Here is a 23,285-nt window from a genome sequence, read left to right on the forward strand (position 1 = left end):
CACAGGAGTCTTTTCTGGCGGGATTGCATCTTCTCCAGTCCCATCATAGCCAGTCTGGGAGGCCCCGGCAGGTCCTGGTGCAGCTTCCCCTTGCTGCAAGCTGGATTCTGACGCGTAAGTTGGGCTCAACTTCATACAAATGCCAGAGCAGGCTGCAAGCTCCCATCTGGTGGTGCTCCCCAAAATAGGAAGCTGAGAAACTAGACTTTCAACCCATGTCACTCCCCACCCAAACTCCCCATGGTGCCCAGGGCACAGAACCTCAGCCAGGCCCTTCCGGTATTCTCCATCCTACCCGAGCTTTTCTCCTCCCAGTCACACCGTTCTTCCGGGTTAATCTGCAAGACTCCATGTATTTTCTGCTCCTTTGCACTCGCTCACTGTTTTCCTCCATGTCTTCGCAAGGTGGGCTCCCCTCTTGTGGAGATCCCTGTGTACCTTTTGGCTTAGCTCATCTTTGTTCCTAAATGACAACCCTCAGCACAACCCGTGCCAGCTCCCATTTGGTTTCCTTCCGAGCACACTTGTCTCCGTCCCACGTCATCTCTCACCTAGGCTCTCCTAACTCCCAGACACAGAGCCCAGAGTGTCTTATTGCTGTCTCCATTAGAGAATGCAAAATAGCTATTTGATAAGTATTTTGGGGTTGTATGGGTGTGTAGGAAAATGGAAGTTGCTAGTCCCACAAATATAGCCTTTTGCCCCAGGCTTTCAATGAGGATGGAGATGCCCCTGACCCCAAATGTCAATTTGTTTTAAACTTGTTACCAGAATCCATAGTTATCTCTTGACTTGACCTGAATTAATAAGACAAGCCTGGTTCTTTGGAATTAACATTCCCTGAAGTTCAGCTCAGGGACAAATGAAAAAAATAAAATTAAATTAAAAAATCCCCTCCCTAAAGCCAGGGAGTGGTAGTGCACACCTTTAATCCCAGTACTCAGGAGGCAGAGGCAGCTAGATCTCTGTGAGTTCGAGACCAGCCTGGTCTACAGAATGAGTTCCAGGTCAGCCAGGGCTACACAGAGAAACCCTGACTCTAAAACAAACAACAACAACAACAAACCAAATAAATAAATGAAAAAAATTATCCTTCTTACCCCCCCTCCCCAGGTTTCCACACCCAACACCAAAGAAAGACTTAAAGGAGCATCCTGGGGTTGGGACGAGTCAAAACCAGAGAGAAGAGCAGAGCCCAGCCCAGCCCAGCACTAGGCCCCTCTGAGAGTGGCTGTGCCAGCGTGTCTGTAATGCGGGCAATACAGCCTTCCAGATGCTCCTGGAAGGACCGCCACTTCAAACACCCAGTTCTGCCCAGTGCCTGCAACCTCCGTGTATTTCAAAGGCACAGCCAGTAGAACTCTCCCTGTAATCATTAGGCCCCAACTTGCCTTTAATGGACCATTAGGGGGGATGTGATAAAGAACACTCCAGATCATTACTGCGTTCTGAAGGCCCTGGAGCCCACCTGGAGGGGCCCGCAGGGCAGCTACCTGAAGTGCCAGCTCTCAGTGGGATGACAGTCGAAGGAGCAGGACCCTGTCCAGCAATAGTCCTGACCTGTAGTGGAGGCCATGGCCGTGAAGATGACCCAAGAGTCATTTTCTGCTTGGGAACACTGACTTCTACTCTGCCAGCTCCCTACTTGGTATGAGTGAGCGCTTGCTCAGTCAGGGACCTTGCCTTGCTGGGTCTCTTTTTCCCAATGTGGGCAGGAATAACACAGCAGCCTGCAGCTCTGCTCTGAAGCACAGGCCTTCACACATGTCAAACACCAAAACAAATGCTCAGCTGAATTGTGATCCCCCAAATTCGTGTCTGTATGGAGCATCAGAATGCAAGTCACCATTGCAAGTCAGGCTTATGCCTATCATTCAACACTTGTATATTATGGGGGCTAGGAAGCAGAGATGACAGGAAGGGAGTCCCGGATAATCTGTTCCTAAGGGCCTGCTCCAGGAACCTTCCTCCTCCAACTAGGGCCAATTTCCTATAAGTTCCACGGCCTTCCAAAATAGCAACACCGTGGATAACATTTCAGATACAGATGATCCCAGCGTTCATTGTAACTTCCTCGTGGGACAGGAGGGAGGAGAGATGAGTTGGCCCTGAAGCAAGGTGTACAAATGCAAGCATGTATGTGTACATGTGTGTGTATGCATACATATGTGTATGTGTTCAATGTGCACATGCGTGCATTCATATGTGAAGGCCAGATGTCAAGTCAGGGATCACCTTCTATTACTCTTCACCTCCTTTTTTTTAAGGTTTATGTGTTTTTATTTTATATTTTATGAGTGTGTGCCTGCATATAAGTCTGTACACCATGTACACACAGCAGTACCAGCTGAGACCAGACGAGGGCATTAGATTCCTTGGAACTGGAGTTATAGATCAGTCTCAGAGACTCACTGAACCTAGACCTCAACGATTCAGTTCTGCTGGCTATCCAATGAGCTCCAGGGATCCCCCTTTCTCTGCCTCCCCAGTGCTGGGCTCCAATGTGTGCCATTATACCCAGCTATGAGTGCAAGGGATCCAAACTAAGTAAACCATCTCCCCAGTCCCAAGATGGGCATCCAGAGCTAAGTTTAGGGGAGGCAGGCCATAGAGCAAGAGATCAGAGAAACCCTGCAAATACCCCCGAAAAGACTGGCCATGAAATCAAAACAAAGTGGAGGTCATAGCCAGATCAAGTCATTGCCACTGTGCTCACCCCTCCCCCACTGCAGACGCAGTCTCCGGCCCTATCCAAGCCTCCTTTGGGTTGAGAGGAGTGAGCAGCAATCAGGGCTCAATTCGCTGGGCAAAGAGGTCAATTCGCTGGGCAAAGAGGTCATATTGGTCATTGGCCCATCTTGTCTTATAGGAAGGAGAGACAAGATCCTTAGCAGACCCCAGTTAGAGATGTCTTTAGATGTCAGGGCTGGGGAAACAAGTGGTCTAGAGAATGGAGAGGCCACAGGCGACGCCCGCAGAGCCTTGGGCAGCTGAGGAGTGGCATATTCCCGCAAAGGTCACTGGTCTGGAATTCCTCTGCTGCCACTCCGCCACCAAGGGCCATGAAAGTCTTCATTCTTCCTCTCCCGGAAGTGCAGCTTAAAGTCTCTCTCACTCTCTCTCCCTCCCTCTTGTCTTTTTCCTTTAAAAAAAAAATCTTGTTTTATTTTGTGTGTGTGTGTGTGGGGGGGGGTTGTCTGCATGTAGGTCTATGCCTTCAGAAGGCATGTGATTCTTTGGAGTTCCAACAGCTGTGCACTGGTACGGGGATTCCTATGACTGTCCCTCTCTACACCCCTGCCTTGGGGGGTGCTGAGGAAGCCAAGGTCTGCCAGGAGCAAAGAGACTTTATTCCAGCTGGCCTCCTACCCCTCAGTGCATTGTGTCTACCCTCAACAGGCCTTGGTGAACTGCAGGCTTCCTAGTCATCTGTTCAGCAGGCTCTATAAAGACCAGAAGGCCCTGGTCTGAGCCAAGGCCATCAGATGACGAGGGTTCATCCTGCCATGGAGGGCCTCACAGACCAACCAGGAGAGAGGAACGTCAAAGGTTACCTGTTCACAGTGGACAACGGACCCAAGACCAGAGAAACACTAAAGATAATGGCCTTGAGAGGGCCTGAAGGAGTCATGAGATCCCCCCAAAAGGGGCCTGCTTGTGGGGTGGTCAGTCATTTCTCAGCATCCCTGTGGTGTTGAGGGCCAAGAAGTAAAATTTGCTGTTCTCTGCCATGTACCCCAAGACCTGTAGGCTCACTAGTCTCTGGGGAGTCTCCTGTCTATGCCTCCTGGGATTACAGACACAAGCCACCACATCTGTCTTCGTCTAGGAACTGGGCATCAGGACTTGGTCCTCCCTCTTGTGCAGCCATTGCTCTACCTACTGCTTGTTTATTTCTTCTTTGCCCCCTTCCAGCCCCAACCCTTCAAATATAAAACTAGGGTTACACTTGAGCTTTGGCTGTCCCTGCCAAGTGCCCAGTGTGGACCTTGTGCGGACATCCCTATCACTGAGTGTCAGAGGCAGAATCAGGAGCTACATGAGCTGCAGGGCCTTTGGGGCATGTTACCATGGGGACTTGGGTGGTCCTAGGGGTACCCCTCCCTGTTCCTCGATGTCCAGAGAGGAGACTGTGTCTTCCACTCAGCTGGCAAGCAGATTCTGACCATGTGATGGGGAAGGGGGCGGTGTCGCGTCTGTCTGTCTCCTCACTAGCCTTCTGCTTCTCTGATTCTCAAATGGTCCCTTAATTGGCCATTTGTCCCTTAAATTAGGGGTGATTAGGATCAACCCTCAAGCAATATTTCAGATGGTGGCCAAGGGGTCTGAAGTTTCTTGCTGGGGTCCCAGGGTTCCTCTGAATTGGTCACAAAGAGGTCAGCCCTCTGGTCTGGCATGGATGTCTGGATGACCTCTGACCTCTGTTTGTAAACCTGACTCTGGAGACTGAAACTGGAGAGACTCGGGGCAGTGGCTCACTGGACAGTGCCAGGGCATGCAATGGGCAGGCATATCTCCACGCCGGGTCCTCCTGTGCTCCATGTCCTGGGTTCTACAGGGTGCAGCTTCAGATGGAAGCAACACATAGGCACTGGGCCCAGAACGCTCCTCCTGCCTGCTGTTGGGACCTGGGCGAGCCTGTGAAAGCCTCGACAACAGGGTCAGCTGTAGCCTCCACAGTGCTAAGTGCTGTCAGAGGGACAGCCACACCAAGCGCCTAGGCGGGCAACTGGGTCTTTCAGTCCCCAGGCCAGTCTCTAGGCCAGGAGTTCTCAACCTATGGGTTGCAACCCCTTTGGGGTCACATATCAGATATTTACATTACAATTCATAACAATAGTAAAATTAAATTTTTGAAGTGGCAATGAAATAATTCTACGGTTGGGGGTCACCACAACATGAGGAGCTGTAGTAAAGGGTCGCAGCATGAGGAAGGCCGAAAACCACTGCTCTGCAGAGATTGATCAGGCTTAATTGGCCCAGGGAACTTCCAGGGCTTCTATCATTTATCCACCCTCATCCTGGACCTGAGTACAAGGCTGTGAGGTGGTGTGTGCGTGTGTACATGTATATGCATGTGCCTGTGTGTCTCTGGACTGTCTGCACCTGTATGCATACGCACAGGTGGGCAAGATCCCACACATCTGTCCAGGCAAGCAGGCAGGCAGGCCTCGTACAGCTGTGCAGGTTGGGGCCTGCATGAGGACTCCTGGCTTCTGGCCAGTGTTCCCCCTGCTTGTCATGCCACGTGCCCAGCATGAGCGGCTTTTCCCCCCTGCAGCACACACACTGGGCAGTGGGCAAGACTTCAGAGCTGCCAACCATGCTCAAAGGCCTGTTCTGGCTTTCGCCCCCACTGCCACACCTGTTTCTCTAACTCTCTTATCAGTTAGGGTGAGTTTGGGACTGTCAGCTCTCAGTGTGCTCCCACAGGGCCAGACAGTGGTGTCACACAGATAGAATTCATGCGGGGTGTCTCCAGTGCCCTGGGCATGACCCAAAAGACCAGACCAGTTTCTGCCCACAGGAACAAGAAGTTCTGCGTGGGTCCAGATGGCACCAGCCTTCATGAGTTTACCAAAACAGGGGGTTGAAGGGGAAGCCTAGCCAAAAACCTTGTTTTGTAAGGCGTGTTCCCCTTGGTCTAAAGGCATGTCCCCCTTGGTCTAAAGGCGTGTCCCTCTTAGGCGTGTCCCCCTTAGGCTAATATTGACTTATAAAATCTTGCGGGCCTGTGGCCCGCCTGCTCTTTATTTTCCTGCGCTCCTCGCTGGAACCTTGGATTTGTAAGTTCCCTTTCCTTTCCTTTATTAAAACTGAATTATATATATTAAAGCTTGTCTGGTGAATCATAACTGCCGATCAACCACGCACCTTCAGGGGGTGGTCACTAGGCAGGTGAGGAGAGGGTCATGTCATTGGCCACTGAGCTGGCCAGGGATGTACACCTTACTTGAGGCTCTTTTAACACCTACAACTAGCCTACAACTAGCAGGCTCTCTTATTCCAGCTTTTGGGGAAACTGAGGCAAGAAGATGGAACATTTTTGTTTGTTTGTTTTTCAAGACAGGGTTTCTCCGTGTAGCTTTGAAACCTGTCCTGGCACTTTCTCTGTAGACCAGGCTGACCTCGAACACACAGAGATCCACCTGCCTTTGCGTCCCAAGTGCTGGGATTAAAGGCGTGGGTCACCACCGCCTATGTGAGCTACAGAATAAATTCAGGGTTAGCCTGGGCTACTTAGTAAGACTACATTGAAATAAAACAGAAAGAGAGGTGTAGATTAGCTCAGTGGTGTAGTGTCTTGACTTTAACTCCCAACACTGAAGACAAATAAACAATAAAATAAACAAACAAATGCCTCCTGAAACTGTCCTAGGAGGGAGACAAGTCACAGGCCCTGTCATCTGGGGCATCCCCACAAGGTTTTCTTCTGGAAGAGCTCAGAGAAGACCACAGCACTTGGTTCCTGGCCCTGCAGGACCTTGGTGGGTTGGCCTTGCTTCAGGCTCAGTTGTCCGTGGGAAATGCAGGACCTTTCTCCCCACAGCAGATAGGCTCCCCGCACTGCTTAAACTTCCAGCAGCCACAGCATAGTAGGCACATGAAGAACCCGAGGCTATGATCCCTGTGGGACAGAAGGTGACAGTCTCACATGGTGTTGGTGCCCAGTGTCGGTGGGTAGGCAGGTGTCGGCCAACTCTGTTACCCAGTGCCAGCTCCTCAGAGGCTCCACAGAACCTGGAAGGTGCCTAAATAGCCCCTCTAATGCTGCCTCTGAAATCTAACTCCACCCGCGACCTCTGACCCTTTCAGAACCCAAGACCACCTTCAGTCCAGGTCCCCAACCCGGGAGCCTGAAGCCATCACCTTGTGGAATGCCACACCTCAGAAAAGTAGCAGGCCCCTATGAATTGGCCCTTAGTGTCCCCAGCTGCCATCACTTCTGGGCAGCTTCTGGGCCTCTGAACCTTCTTGAGGGTGTGACTCTGTGTCCAAGTGACAACTGGCCTCCCAGGGCCTTATAGTTGGCCTGTAGCACCCAAGAAGGACAGTGCAGTCCCCTCACCCAGGACAACCTCAGAGTCCTGGTGGCCCAGCCATTTGGCACCAGAGGCCAGGACAAGCATGGCCACACCGTCCTGCACTGCTCAGAGCCAAGTGCCCAGGAAAGAGGCCCCTCCTCCTTGGACTCAGGCCTCCAGGTGTGATCAGGAACCATAAACACCATTCTTCAATTGTTTGGAGGTGGGAATTAGAGGCCAGCTGTCAAGCCACAGCCCTGCACAGTTTGGCTGTGGTCTCCAATCCTTAACATCCAAGTGGAAACGCCTGGTCCCGCCCCTCGGGGCTCGTTGGCCCCGCCCCCAGACTCATCGGCCCCGCCCCTAGGGCTCATCGGCCCCGCCCCTCGGGGAATCACCTAGCAGCTGGGACACTGAGAAGTACCTAGAGAGTACAGGGCATTAGCACACAGGAAGACTCTGGGAATCATGTTAAAATAGATGCCCATTTAGGACAACAGCAGCCAACACCAGGAAGGGACTGGTTACCTCACAACCCCCACCCTGTGCCCTTCCTGACCCCAGCCTGGCCTCCCTGCCCCAGGGAACCTTCCTTCTGCCCCTTCACTGCTTGCTTTGTAGTTTAACAGCCCAGACACACCTCTCTAGCGAGCTGCCTTTTATCTTCAAGCTCTGTCTCTTTCTGTCTCTCTGTCTCTGTGTGTGTGTGTGTGTGTGTGTGCACATTTTGCCCTTTCTACCTTCATCACATCTCTCAGATCCACACATGTGGGTGTAAAAACTATTCGTGTTTCTTTGCTGTATAATATTCCACACCATTATTGTCTATTCCTCTCTGCCATCTCTAGGAATCCATTTGGGGTCACAGTGACGTCAGAATTTGGGATTCCTCAGTCATGAGGGAAATGTCTGTGGTGGCAGTCAGAGCCAGCAGGCCTTCAGCTGCACCTCACAAAAGCAAAAGAAGAGCTGGGGACGTGGTTCAGTTGGTAAAGTGCTTGCAAGGTAAGCCTAAGGACCCGAGTTCAAGACCAGGAGCCACACAGGAACGCCAGGTGTGGTGGCACCCACTTACATCTCCATCTTTGAAGAGACAAAGGCAGAAGGATGCCGAGGGGTCTCTGCTAGGCAATCCAGCATTGGTTCAGTGGAAGAGCCTGTCTTAGGGAGCTGGCAGTGTTCCTAGGGATGACACTCAGGGTCTTTCTTTGATTTCCACCTGCAAACACACCTTAGCAAGAAAAAGAAGCTGGGCGTGGTAGCGGCACACCTCTAATCCCAGCACAAGGATGGCAGAGGCAGGCAAATCTCTAAATTTGAGGCCAGTCTCCTCAGAACAGGTTCCAAGACAGCCAGGACTATACAGATAAACTATGCTTCAAACAAACATATATAAACAATTTCTTAAAGAAAAAGAAAGTTAGGGAGAGTTTCTACACACACACAGATTGACATGGGATTCCTCTGTGAGTACTGGGGTGTGCAGTCACTAAGAAAAGCAACCGTCACCAAAATCCTGTTGGCAACGGGCTACAAAAAACCGTGGAGAGAGGAAGGTGTTCCTTGTGTGCCGACAGCTAGTGCCCACTGCACAGGGTCTGTGCTTGGCCCACGTTGCGAGTATGCTACAGGTGTGCTTCAGCTCCTGTGCCTTTGGTCTCTCCAGCTGCTGGGATCTGGCTCCGGGTGACTCTGGGCCCCACCAGCCGACTGTCTGTCTGTTGTCTTGCCGGGTAGTTCAGGCTGGCCTCAAACTAGCAGCAATCCTCTTGCTTTGGCCTACCGAGCGTTGGGATAAGAGGCAGCCAGATTACTGTGTAGCTTTCCAGTCCCGAGCAGATCTGCTGACTTCCCTACACTCTCAACTGGCCAGGCTCCCTTCTCTCCAGCTGTCCATTCCAACCTGACCTCCTTCACGCCATGAAAGCCTGAGCTAGGTGCTAGAGAGCAGCTGAATTGAAGGGGGAAGAAGTCACTGACTGCCCTGCGAGGGGATAGTGGAAAAGACAGCTACAAGGAGAAAATAAACACACAAATAAAAAGGTCATGCTGCACCGTGGTGGGGTTGCAGGCTGGGTAACTCTGGCGATTGTGCTCACCACACTCAATCCTTTGGTGAGCCTCCAGTTAGCCAGGCATGACCACCATGATTTCCCACCTTCATATGGCAGGGCTTTTGTGTAACCCTGGACCCTTTATCTCACATATAGCAGCTGCAAGCTTAGCCTTCCCTGTAGCCTCTGTGGTAAAACAAGCCAGTGGGGTGGAGACAGCTGAGAGGTTAAAAGTACTTGCTGGTTACAGAGGTCCCAAGTTCCGTTCTGAGCACCCATATTTACAGATTTATAAATTTCTGTAACTCCCGCTCCAGGGGCTCTGACGCCCTCTTCTGGTCTCTGTGAGTACTGCACCAATGAAAGAAACCTGCCAAGAAATGGTAGCCTGCACCTTTAAACCCAGAGGCAGAGGCAGGTGGATCTCTATGAGCTCGAGGCCAGCCTGGTCTACAAAGGGAGTTCCAGAACAGTCAGAGCTACACAAAAAAATCCTGTCTCAAAAAAAGCCCCCTAAATTAAAAAAAGAATAAAATAAAAGAAGCCCTTGGCTGTAGGCGGGAAGGGTAGGGCTTACCCGTTCCTGGGTCTTCTCGTGGCTGGCTAGGGGGCATAATTAAAGAGGAAAAGCATCTAGGCCTGGTACGGTGGTGCACACAGTGTTATCCCGCCAGCACTGAGGAGTGAGAGGAAGGTGGATCTCTGCAAGTTTGAGGCCAATCTGATCTACACACTGAGTTTCAGGCCAGCCAGGGCTACATAGTGAGACACTGTGAGATACTGAGCCAAAAAAGAAAGAAAAGAGAGAAAGAAAGAGAAATAAGGAGAGAGAAAAAGAAAGAAAGGAAAGAAGGAAGGAAGGAAGGAAGGAAGGAAGAAAGGAAGGAAGGAAGAAAGAAAGAAAGAAAGAAAGAAAGAAAGAAAGGAAGAAAGAGGGAAAATGAGGCCATCTCTCCCCATCACACCTAGCACATCCTGCAGAGTGCAGAGCTACTTGAGGAAACTAGACCTAGGAGACCTAGGGGAGACCCAGGCAGCTTCTGGGTCGGAGGAAGTCCTGACCCGTCCTGACCTGCTGTGTATCCTCTAGATCCCCAGTCAGTTCCCCCCCACCAGCTGGACCGCAGGTGGTAGCCCCAATTTGTTCTCTACCCATTAGCAGCCCGAACTGGGAGCAGAAGTCTGCGAGCTTCGCGAGCTGACACCCCTATTCTTATTCAATTCCACCCCGCCTCCATCCACCCCAGTGTCACCTGGCAAACATCTGTCCTGTGAATCAAAGCACTGGGGACTCCCAGGTTTGCCGGGTCCCTGAGGGTCTCAGGAGCCCCTTGGAGACATCAGGCCGGAGCTGTGAAAAGTTAAAAGATTCCTCAGCAGGCACAAAGTAGCCCGCAAGTGTCTCCGTGAGGTCACAGCCCGGGCCGCTGAGGCAGTGGAGCTGGGACTCAGATTCCACCCCAGGGCAGCGCCTCTGACCCTCGAAGGAAAACACCGGGATGGTTCCGGCCTGAGAAGCCTGACTGGGAGGCCATTGTGCAGGGACCTAGGGCTTTGTTTAGGAGGAAGGTGACATTCAGGGACGTGTGAGACGGTGCTGTCCATGTGCCTTTGACCACTGGAGCTGCACTGACTCCCCAAATGTGGCTACTCAGTGCTGACTGATGGAGTCACTCAACCACGTCACGAACTCCTTTGTCTGGGGCCCTGGGTCACTTTGAAAATATCGTTTGTAGGTTTCACAGTTCCTGGGCTGTGACGAGGAGAGCAGTCTGTTTGTCACTATGGGGAACATGAGAGAAAAGATGAGAAATAAGACAGGAAAGAACTAGCCCCCCTGTCGCCCAGCATCGCCGTAGGCCTTCACCCTCTCAGGGCCAAAATATTCATCTCGTAGCACAGCCCTTTGCAGAAAGAAGGGTTTGTCATCTGCTCTGCACTGGGCTCCAGTGAATGTCTTTGCACGTTTAAGATTTTGTTGACGTGTGTTATGGCTGTTTCTGTCTTTGGGTATAAGCACTTGAAAGCCTCGTACACAGGCCTGAGCCTGGGGAGCAGTTCTGGGCTCTTCTCTTTCCAGATGAGTGAGGCTCAAAGGCTTTTGTTGGGTCCCATCTTGGTCCCAGTGGGAACAGGAGGTTGGAGTGGGGCTAATGGACGTGTCAGCAGGCCCTGGAAAAGGGCAGCCATGTTGGAATCTCCACTGTATCACCTGCCAACCCTCTGAAGTGAGCCAGGGCAGCTGAGTAAGAGGAAGCCTTGTCCTTTAGCTCTCGCTGTGTCAACCTTAAGGGACACTCCTTGTGCTCTATTGCAAGAGCCTTTCCAGGTGTCCTTGGGGAGGAGCCCAGTACTCTGCAGAAGGCAGGAGCTGGTACAAGTATGGGAGCCTCTGCCATCTGTGAGAGACGCACCATCTTGTCGCCTCTGGGGAATTTCTCAGGGGTATGGAGAGTTGGGGACCCTCTGCTCCACCTCCCTACAGGCCTCCCCTGCTACAGAAAGCCCAGGATCCCATCACAGACGAGAGGTGTAATACGCTGGAGATAGCCAGGGTCAGGCCAGGAATTAGGTTCGGGGAGCTATGACGGTTGGTAGTCACTAAGTAAAGGTCCCTTGCAGGGGGACTCTCAGAGTCCAGCCTCCTAGGCCTTGTCAGTTCCCACCAAGATATTCCTGACTATATGACCCTTAGACTGCACCCAGGGAGTTCTCTGTCCATACTCTGGGAACCCACTACCCACAACTTCTTCCTCAGAGCAATCCCAGGCTGAATGGTGATCCCCAGGATGCATTCTTCCAGCCCCCCAAAGTGAATGTCCACATTCAAAGGACCTTTCTGCAGGGAGTGGAAGAGACAACTTCAATAGGCTGGTAAGGGGGCACATGCCTTTAATCCCAGCACTTGGGAAACAGAGGCAGGGGGATCTTTGTGAGTTTGAGGCCAGCCAGAAGTACACAGAGAGACTTTGTCTCAAAAACAGCACACCACACACACACACACACACACACACACACACACACACACACACACACACAGGGGGGGGGGAGGGAGAGAGAGGCAACATCCTTGCTGAGGGTGGAGCTAATCTCAAAGACATGTAATCAATAGCAACTCAGGGAGAGCAGGGAAGGAAGTAAACAGACTACTTGGGGATGAAGACCCGGAGCCCCAAGGGGGACCTGGAGGCAGCGAGGCTGAGGAGCAGGTCTTGGTGCCTGGAAAACGGGTAAGGCTGCCGGTAACCAATCTTTATTCTATTTTAAATACTTTTGAAAAGATTTATACCTAGTTTACTTTATGCATATGAGTGTTTTGGCTGCGTGCATGTGTGTGCACCGCATACCTATTGTATGCTCTGGAACTAGAATTACAGACAGCTGCAAGCTGTCATGTGGGTGTTAGGAACCAAATCCAGGTCCTCTGGAAGAACAGTCAGTGCTCTTAAGAGCCGAGCATCTCTCCAGCCCCCACTTATTTATTATTATTTGTTTAAATTTTGTTTGAGATAAGGTCTCCTATAGCCCAGGCTGGCCTTGAACTAGCTATATAGCCAAGGATGATGCTGAACTCCTGGTCCTCCTGCCTCTACCTCTTGAGTGCTGGGATGACAGGCACGCACCTCCACACCCAGATCTCTGGCTTCCAGCCTTGGGTGCTATGAGGGGTCAATGTCTATGAAAGTCATTGTTAGCCAATGGTCATTTGGTCCCAGCACTGGAGGGGTCCATAGAGTCCTGTGGCCCCGAGTTTGCTGCTTGCAAACTGGTCAGTGTGTGGAAATCATCCCCTCATGATTGGCATAAGGAGCAGCAGTTACTCCGGAAGGGCTGTCAGGTGACCAAGATGACTGTGGCCATTCTCACAGATGTTGATCGTCACTGGGCAGAAACTTTTGGAATAGGAAAGGTGCCATGCTGCCCTTCAGGAGGCTCTTCAGTGTGAGCCTGTGGTCATAGTCCCTCACAGCAAACCCAGCACCAGATAGGAGAAGAGCAGGAGCCAGACTTCAGCACTGGATCCCTGGAGATGTCACATAAACACACTCCAAGCCACCAGGCCCCAGTTCAAGAGGAACAGAGACTGTAACTAAGTGTCTCATGAGGAAGCATCCAGAAGGATCCCTTAAAACAAACAGAAGGCGTGGGAATCAGGCAATGGAAATGGAGGGATGCATTTCTACTCTGGTGACTCCGCCCACCTTGCTGGGCTCCCCCGTGCATCACCAGCAAGAGTTCTGCTGACAGTCAGCAGGAGACTGAGCCACATTAAGTTAGGACCACACAGGCCCCAGCTTATTGGCATGCTGGGTACTGGACCCCAGGAGAGCAACCTCCCAGCTGTGGCTAGGATTATGCTTTGTCCCCATCTAAATGATTGACAGCCAGCCCAGTCCAGAGGGCTGTGGGAAGGTACCCTGCACAACCTGAGCTGGGCATTTGCTCTCACACCCTGGTCTACCCTTGGTGGAAAGCCAGGAACCAGACCAACAGGAAGAAGACCACTTGATCACAACCCAGTGGTGACGGGAGCCCTTAGTGGTGAATCCGGGGATAGCTGGTAGGTGCTGTGAGTCCCTACACTAGCTCCGCTCAGCCAGAGTTGCCCCGTTGGCTCTGCCTTCCTGCTCCGTGGGCCTAACTGCTGTAGTCAGAAGTAGACACCCACAGTTGCAGATATCCCCTGCAACAGGGTCTTCTTGCATTTCCTGGATGGGGAAGCTGGGTCAAGGGCCATTCCCAAGATGCCCAGGGGATCCTCCCATGAGATTTTTGAAGGTATGATCTAAAATAAAATGTACCCTCTGAGAAGTTACATTTTCCAAGCTGAAAGGGGTCCTGGAGACAACGGGTGACACCTACTTCTACAATGACAGGCGATGTCTGGAAAACAGTCGGCTGGGCACATTCTGTGTAGTGTCTCAATGATGAACAAGAAACAAAACAAAACAAAAGGTTTTAAATTAACTCACGTTTAAAATTCAGATGCAGCTCACTCTGTAAAATTTAGAAATTACACCACAGATTCCATACTCCACCCTGATATGAAGGGCATAATACGTGTGTGTGTGTGTGTGTGTGTGCCCATGCCATGGTGCATATGTGAGTGAACTCAGGCTTCAGGCAAGCAATTTTATCTGTTAAGTCATCTTGTCAGCCTCTCAGAGGACAATTATGAGTTTTTTGTTTGGTTTGTTGGTTTTGGTTTTTCAAGACAGCATCTCTCTCTGTGTGTGTGTAGCCCTCACTGTCCTGGAACTCACTCTGTAGACCAGGCTGGCCTCAAACTCACAGAGATCCACCTATTGCTGCCTCCTGAGTGCTGGGATTAAAGGTATGTGCCACCATCACGTGGTTAATTTTAAGAGTTTTAGCAAATATTTCCCCTCATTCATGATATGGAACGTTCTAGTGACCTACAATCACCTTCTTCCCCATGAGTGGTCAGCCACCCCCTCTCCCCGGGTGACTGCGGACTGGCCTTCCCTTCTGCTTGTCTTTCCTGAGTCTGACACTGGATTGTGAAGGAAACAATAAAGTCAGCTGTGGCAGCTCAGACCTGCAATCCCAGCACATGAGAAGCTGAGGCAGGAGGATTGCCTCAAAATCACAGCCAGCCTAGGCTTCCTAGTGATTTCCAGGATAGCCAGGGCTACACAGAGAGATCCTGACTCAAAACAACAACAATAAATACATAGAGGAATAAATAAATGAGTAATTGAAAAAAAACCCAGGACACTAAGCTGGGAGGGAGATTTTGTGGGGTAGCTTTAGGGGGTTGAAGGGAGGTCGTGGTAGATGGACCATAATTAACACAACTGTCTGGGACTGGGGCTGGAGGCCAGCACTGACATCAGGCAGCATATAACCAGCTCCAGAGGTCTGTCACACCTCTGGCCTTCCCGGGTATCTGAATTTACCGGCACATTCTCACATACAGGCACACATGCACATAATTAAAGAAAATAGCCGGGCGGTGGTGGCGCACACGTTTAATCCCAGCACTAGGGAGGTAGAGGCAGGTGGATCTCTGTGAGTTCGAGGCCAGCCTGGTCTACAAGAGCTAGTTCCAGGACAGGCTCCAAAGCTACAGAGAAACCCTGTCTCAAAAAAACAAAAAAAGAAAGAAAGAAAGAAAGAAAGAAAGAAAGAAAGAAAGAAAGAAAGAAAGAAAATAGTAAGAAACTTTCAAAAAATTTAAAAAAATACTATTTTTTTTTTTTAATCAATAGAAAAACCCTCAAGCCAAGCCCTTCTGGCCATCTGGGCTCGTGTGGGCTCTCAGAAAACAGCAAAGGTCACAGGAGTCCTGCTCACTGATGACAACACACTCACTCTGTGAAGTGTCAGCCTGACACAGGCTTATCAATACACAGGGCACTGGAAATTCAGGGGTCCAGATCTGTGACCAGAAGCTACAGAAGGCAGGCACCCCTTCCTTTCTCACCTGGAGAGTCTTAAGGTGGCAACAGCACCACCTGCTGGCAAAACAGATCCCCCTTTCCTTTTTTTCTCCCTGGTGCACCCGCCGAAATCGGATTGTGTGGGCACACCCCCTCATTCTCTGTCTCATAAGCTTCACTTTTCTTCAGGACTCACCCCTTATTCCCATATCATTGCTGGACTACGAAAGACCAGTTATAACCCACTCTCGTTCTGTGTGTGAACAACCCAGACTCTTGTTCTATATATGAAGAAAGGTCTGAGCGCTCTATGCCCGTTCTTCCATACCACCCACAAGACAAGCCCAGAAGCAAGCTGATGCAACTGGCTCAGAGTTCATCAGGTGCCCCGGGAGTGACCAGCTGTGGATCTGCCGTCACCACAAGCCCTGAGACAGACCATCCTGCCTGTCACACACACAAGGCTCCATCTTCACCTCTCACGGATGGGCAGCACTGTTACCTTTCAGAGTCCCTGTGTCCATCTGATCAGAGATGGGAGTTAAAACACACCGCGGGGGAAGAATGTTCCTAGGAGGCCCTCAGGAACCCTAAAGACATTTCTCTGAGCATCCATTACCAACATCGCCAACTCTTCCGGGTGTCTCCGAGAAGGGAGCCGAATGGAGGGGGATACTATCACCCGTATTCCACCCTCCAGCCTAATTTGGGGGGACTCCTCAGTGAAGCCTCTGCCAACCTCCCCAGCACCCCACATTTATCACGGACATTAAAACGAAAGCGGCAGGAGAGGGCAATTAAGATTAATAGTCTGCGCTGCCGATTGAGAATCACAAGGGGGAAGTAATTAGATTTTACAGGAGGCACCGCTCCCTAAACCAAGCCTCACAGCATGGGAGTCCCCGGTCCAGAGACCCTTCGAGGATGTCTTTTTGTAAAGACTTTACTGGTGACATTCTCCCAGCGCTCCGTCATTAACGCCAGCCACTGACGGCGTCTGAATGTGGCGTGTTCCTCATTGAGATTCATCAGACCTGCCATCATCCCGCCCCTGCAGACAGACCTCCCATCACCACTGAACGAGGCCAGTACCTCTTTCCCCAAACCAGCCTCGGGGGCCCCACACCCAGGAGTTGGAAGACTGAAGGCATAATGAGAAAGGATAAGGGTTGAGCCAAAGCCCCCTGCGACGACCCTTTCTTCCAGGCCGGGGAATTCTCTGCAGGCTGCCTCCTTTCTTTGCCGGAGCGGTTCGCGGAGGGGCCCCTATTCTCCTCCCACCTGACCCGTAGCCAGCAGCATCCACCGTTGCTCCTAGCTGCCTCCCTTCTCACTGGCAGGCAGCTGTACCCCCTCGCGCCGACTCGGGGGCCTGACCACCCACACAAGAGGGGACTCGTGGCCTGCTGCCTCTGCATGTTGGCCAGCCCACCCTCCTCGAAAGCCGCAGTCCGAGTGACGCTCTCCTTGTGGAGACCACGCGCGAGGCAGGCAGAGGACTCGCAGAACGCGGTTGGCAGCACAGTGGAGGCCGAAACTGGGGCTGAAGCGCCACCTAGTGCGCGCGACGCGCTCCCACGGCGTCTGCACTGTCTAAGGCAAATATCCAGGAAAAGGGGACCTCGATCTGGAGCAGGGAGAATGTGGGAGGGTCGGATCTGCGAGGACAAGCTAAGGGAAAGGACCCAACACTCAAACTGGCGGCCAAGGAGGCAGAGCTCTAAGACTCTAGTGTCTCTAGTGACTGTCTCAAGCGCATCCCTCTGAGAGCCCAGGGCCGGGAGACCTCAGTAATTAATAGTGAAATTAAAACCGCCTATTCTATAATAATCACCAGGGTGATACACAATGAACACTTGCTCCCCGGGGCGCGGTGGCGAAAGAGAGTGGGGGCTCCTCCTTCAGCAGATCTGGTCGATTTGGGCGGGGTCACTGGGCTGGGCCTGAGAGGGTGTGTACGGGAGGGCGGAGACTTGATGCAATTAGGAGGAGAAATGCTCTGATGCCACCGTCACCTACCCGCGGGCCCGCGGGATGAAACGTATATAAGGCGGCGTGCCCGAAGCCACAGAGCCGTCGGAGCAGCAGCGCTGCGCGCCCCGCGCCGCAAGCGCCCAGCTGCCTTGTTGGTCACGGACTCTTTGCCCTGCCATTTGCCCATTTGCGCTGCAACGCAGCCTCCACGCCACCTTTGTAGTCGCGCCTCACGAGCCCTCCCTAGGTGCCATGTGGAGAACGCAGAACGGGCGTGCAGTGGTCCGAGCCCTAGTCCTGGCCACTCTGTGGCTGGCCGTGGCTGGGCGACCCCTGGTCCGGCGATCCCTGGCTCTGTCCGATGAAGAGCCACTCATTCTCTACGGTTGGGGTAAGAGCACCCGCCTGCAGCACCTGTACGCCGCTGGTCCCCACATCTCCAACTGCTTCCTGAATATCCGGAGCGACGGCTCCGTGGACTGCGAGGATGAACAAAACGAACGAAGTGAGTGTCTGCCAGCGCGTTCCCTGGGGTCCCTTGCGCCCCCGGGAGTTCGCGAGCGTGCTAACTTGGCCTTAACAAATCCCCTGGGCTCCCAGACTGGGTCTGGGGAGGGGAGAAATAGTGTGGTTCCCACGTGTTACTTGGTACCGGCTGCAGCTTCTTCCTTCTCTTGCTGGCAGGTTTGCTAGAGTTCCGCGCGGTGGCTCTGAAGACGATTGCCATCAAGGACGTCAGCAGCGTAAGGTACCTCTGCATGAGCGCGGACGGCAAGATACAGGGGCTGGTGAGTATCCCCCACGCGGCGGAATGCTCGGGGCCGCGCTGGGTCCGTGTTGGGTCTTTTCACCCCCTGCTCGGGCCCAAAAGGAACGTCGAGGGCCAGGTATCTAGTGCTAGTGAAGCTAATATTACTCTCCCCCCCCTCCCTGCGGAAAGTGATGGCCCCAGGCTGTAGCAGGGACTGAGGAGGCCAGTAGAGCTTGTCTAATCCTTCCAAAAGGCGAGCTCAGCTGGCTGCTGGGTCCCTTTCAGCCTTCGGCCCCTTTGATATTGTACAGGAAAACCCACCTCTGCCCTTTTCTTCTCCAGCCATTGCATGTGTGGTCCTCGATTTCCTTTCTCTCCCTCAAGCAAAAGAAAAAACAGAAGAAAGGAAGTGTCTTTTCAGTCAATTTCTATGTCCTTGGAACACGGTGTGATGTAGGACTAGGCTGCTTTAGAATGTCCCTAAAGAGTTCACCTGCTTGGGAGCTGGGGGGCTGAGGGTGGGGCGAGCTGGTCAGGTTTAGGTACCCCTGAAATCCGGGAAGCTGGAAGTGGGAAGGCTAGGGCTCTGTGGGAACAAAGGCTGCGAGTTCAAAGAAGCCTCCAGCCCTCCCTCTGGCAGTACGGGAGGCAGCCGTGTGAGGTCCCTTGGCCAAGGCCTCCCAACCAGTCCTGGGCTCCTGGGAGGAGAGGGGACCAGAGTTAGGAGACGGTCCCCTGTGGGGAACGATGGCCACGGGGCTCCAAGTTTTTGTCGTTTCGTTTTTTCTTTAAGAGTCTCAAAATTGTGGCTCCTTAGGTCGATTTCTCTACATGAAAAGACCACAAAGAAAGAAAAGGGTGAGCAGAGAAGAGAGGGGTCTGCAGGGAGGGAAGGGCTCTGCAAAGGAGCCAGTTTACAAAGAAGAGGGTCCGGTGCCTGTCCGAAAGCTGATACTCCAGGCCTGAACAAATCTCCCACCACAGTGTTTCCTGAGATATTTGTGGTGAGGGTGCTGGGAGGGGCGTTCGACCTCCATTCTATCTAATCTCAATGGGGTGGGAAGGCCTGTGGGAGCGTTGCCCCTCAATTCCAGTGCTGCCCCGGATCCATTGGACGGACACAGTCCATCACAAAATTCTCCCTGACTTTTTTTAAAAAAAAATAGAAGCCCCACAATCTATCATTCCTATATGAAGAAAGGGTGACCAATTCTCCCTAAGAATTCTCCAAGAGAAACACATTCTGTGTTTATCTACACTGCACCTTTTTCAGGGAGCACGGCCCCTTCTGCCTGGTGGCTCCATCCCGGTGCCGTCAGCCAGGGCAGGAGCCGCGCGTTCACGGAATTAGCCTGTTATCAGAGCCTTATCTGCAGTCGCTCTTCCACCTGCAGTTCAGCGACCTCGGCAGGCTTAGGAGAAACCGCGGCTTGTGTTTACAGAACCATCCAGGCTCCCCAAAGGGATGTGGCACCAGTTTGGGAGACTACCACTGGCACCTCAACCCTGGGGGACTAGGAATGTTCTGGTATTGAGGATGGGGGACCAGGGACAGCTTCCTGCGGCACAAATTTCCGGCCACCCACAGGGTCGGGGCTTGGCCCTGGGCGTGGGGGAGGGGCTGCGGATTATCAGGCAGATCCTGGCTTGCTGCCTGTGAGGGGGGCTTCTCTACTTACAATGGTAGGAGACTCAATCACCTCAGCATTAGAAAAGCTTCCTGTGCTGCAGGTCTAGACAGGAACTCCCTCTTCATCCCTGGGGCCCCAGGCAAAGCTGTAGTTACTACCCGAAAAAAAAAACTAAAACTGGGAGCAGAGTTCGCCAAGCTGGTAAATGACAACCAGACTTTAAGTCACTAGTTAAAAGCCAGGGAAACTTGCACCCTGCCATTGGCTGACAGAGGATTGCTTGGCCTAAGGCTGGGATGGATAACTGGTACCTGCCAGCCCAACCCTCTGGAAGCTGAGGTAGGAGGATTGCTGTAAATTCGTTCAAAGCTATGGAGTGAGACCCTGTCTTAAAGACATGCTCAGCTGGTCAGGTGGTTGCCTAGCTGCTCCAAGTTCTGGTTTCAACTGATCATAGCATAATCTGAGCGCCTCTGCTCCCTGTTCAAGGTCAGGATAAGGTACGTGAGACTGTTTCAAAAAGAAAATCCAGACCTGACAGGACATTGGATGCTTTTAATCCCTGTAGTCCCGGAGGCAGAGGCAGGTGAATCTTTTGAGTTCAAGGCTAGCTTTAATGAGTTCCAGGCTAGCCAGGGCATCATTTGCTAAGATTCTGTCTCAAGAGAAAGTGCTAGGATCTAATCGATATGGAAGTAGAAAAAGACAAGATCTCTTGAGTAAGCTGGGAGCATGGGGACCTTGGGAGAGGGTTGAAGGGGAGGGGAGAGGCAGAAAGGGGAGCAGAGAAAAATGTAGAGCTCAATAAAAATCAATAAAACTGAGAGAGAGAGAGAGAGAGAGAGAGAGAGAGAGAGAGAGAGAGAGAGAGTGCTAGGGTACTTCAGGGGTGGGCTATCAGGGCCAGTCTCATGCAGCCCAGGCCAGCCTTTAACTCCTGATCTCTTATCTCTGCCTCCCAAGTCGTGGGATGAGAGGTGATTTTTCTATGTGCTTAAAGGCAATTGCTAGAAAAGCACACTGGTGGCCATGGGGACGGGCCACCACCACAGTGCTTTTGCTCACGGCTGTCTTGTCTCTTTCTCCCAAGATTCGTTACTCGGAGGAAGATTGCACCTTCAGGGAGGAACTGGACTATTTAGGCTACAACCAGTACAAATCCCCGAAGCACCGCCTCCACATCATCCTTATCAGGTCCAAATACAGGCAACAGCTCCAGGACAAAGCACCCTCAAACTTTATCCCCGTGTTTCCCCGGTCCTTTTTGGAAGCCAGGGACCAGCTGGAGTCTAAACTGTTTCCTCTGCCCCTGGATCCCGACAGCATGGATCCATTCGGGATGGTGGAAGACATGGAGGTGAAGAGTCCCAGCTTCCAGAAGTGACAGACTTCCAACAGGATGAAGAAAACCCCAATACCCCATGAATTCCCCTTTAGGAGGATGCGCTAGAAGCTGTACATATTCTAAGTCTCGTTGACCATGTGTGGTTTTAGTGGCTAGACTTGATCGTGAACCTAAATTGACTACCTGCCCGGCTACCATCTGAGTCCCACTGACTTAGGCCGCTGCTGACTGTGGCTAGGTGACTCCAGTTCTGTTTGAATACCTCCACTAATGGGGAACTCACTCTTATGAGACAGTCTTAATTTTGAGCCAAATCTGTGTGATTTGGACATTTTCAGCAGTGTAGCCAGAAAATGTGAAGTCCACTTAAAATTCATGTGCAGGAGGTGGGCTCAGAAGTATGTGTTGACTTGACTGGCTGGATCCTGTGGGGTCTCAATTTGCCCCCAAGTGCCTCCTGGCTAGAACTGATGGGGGTCACAAACTCGGAACAAAGGGCAGCCTGGAAAACCTTGCAGGATGATATTAAGAATTCCAGCTGACCACTTAATTCCCATTTCCCCTTCTAGATGTCAGATGGAAGTGACCCTCAGCTGAGTGGGTAGCCAAGCTGCCACCTGTGCCCCAGCAGTTTATCTTGGTCACATGCCTCCAGATCTGCCCAGGTCACACCCCTTCTCAGAGCTCACCTGGGCTCTCCAACCCCAGGGTACGGAGCTCATGGGCTGGCCATGGCCAGTTGTGCTCTCCCCCAGCTCCTGGCTCTTACCCCTGATCACCAGGCATTGTGTAGATTGGTGGTGTGGCCCCCACTGCCTGTATCAACCTGCACCCTGCATTTGCAAACAAGATTGGTAAGCCCTAAATTTTTCAGCAACTGCAGGGGAGCCATGGAGCCTCTCCACCGCACTTACTGGGCAGTGTGATATTTATAAGTAATTTATTTTGTAGACATCTCTTATTTTCTTACTTTATTTATGCCCCAGATCATATTTATGTACATGACATTTGTTTTCTACATTAAAAAGCAGTTGGTTTGTATCAAATTGTTCTGTTCCAAGTGGGATGCAAATGAGGCAGAAAAGAGCCACAGAAGGGGTGACGGACCTGTCCTAGACAGGGGGCCTGGTGCCTTTGCTGGCAAAGAGTGGCTCCCTTTCTGCCTGCTCAGACAACCAGATCAGGCTAGGGGAACACAATAGCTTAAGTCAGAAAGTCTGACCAGGCTTTTGCTGTTTTAGGACATACTGGTTGGTGGGGTGGCGGGGAGGCTTGGTCTTTAAAGACAAGTTTTCTCTATTATATAGCTCTAGCTGTTCTAGGACTAAGTAGGCCAGGCTGGCTGCTCACAGAAATCACTTCTTTTGCCTCCTTAGTGCTGGGATTAGAGGTGTGTGCCACCACACCCATCTACCAAAAAGTATATATGTATGTATTGGAGAGTCACCAGAATGCAGATTCTTTGTGTTCACTATCAAGGATAGAGGGAACCTGGCATTATGCCCAGGTTCTGATGCCTGTACTCTCTGTCTCATTGGGAAAGCCAAAGCTTGCTTAAAATTTTGTCGAATTCCTCTGCCATCTAGGAACCAGGATGTTCCCATAAGGCCAGATATTCCCTCTCCCCCAACAGCAAGGCAGGCTGGGAGAGCAAGTGTGATTCAGGTGCTATTGCCAAATGGATCAAGGAAGCAGGGCAGGGTGGCTGGGTGAGGACAATGTGGCCATGTGCCTTCAGCTGGTGGGTTCAAGAACTAGGGCTGCTAAGAGTCAATTCTGATTGCTGGAGGAGGGCAGGAGCGGGGTGAGGGCTCAGATCTTCAGTCTCTCCGGGCATGGCAGCCATCACCCAGCTTTGAGTTACCTCTTCTAGATTAGAAACTGACTCTAGAAAAGCTCCCAAGGACCAGAAAGGAGAAGGTGGGGAACGGGCAAGGGCTGAGTGGCCAGGGGAACAGGAGCCAGAGATGGGAATGGGTCAGGCTGTGACACCGCAGAGATATGTACTTTGTCCTGGTCCCTATTTCCTGTCAGACAGCTTCAGATATCCCGGGAATCTCAGAGAAGATGTATCTTTTGGTATGCTAATGGACTTCCTGAG

General features: G+C 51.9%; 1 protein-coding gene across 1 annotated transcript; it reads left to right on the plus strand.

Annotated features, from left to right (window-relative positions):
• Nucleotides 1–17,709: 17,709 nt before the first annotated feature.
• Nucleotides 17,710–21,223, plus strand: Fgf19 (fibroblast growth factor 19). Its single transcript, XM_038318323.1, has 3 exons — nucleotides 17,710–17,962; nucleotides 18,142–18,245; nucleotides 20,930–21,223. The coding sequence occupies exons 1-3, from the start codon at nucleotides 17,710–17,712 to the stop codon at nucleotides 21,221–21,223; spliced, it is 651 nt and encodes a 216-aa protein (XP_038174251.1).
• The last annotated feature ends 2,062 nt before the right edge of the window (nucleotides 21,224–23,285 follow it).

The sequence above is a fragment of the Arvicola amphibius genome, chromosome 1 (genome assembly GCF_903992535.2).
Source record: "Arvicola amphibius chromosome 1, mArvAmp1.2, whole genome shotgun sequence".
In the NCBI taxonomy this organism is placed as follows: domain Eukaryota; kingdom Metazoa; phylum Chordata; class Mammalia; order Rodentia; family Cricetidae; genus Arvicola; species Arvicola amphibius.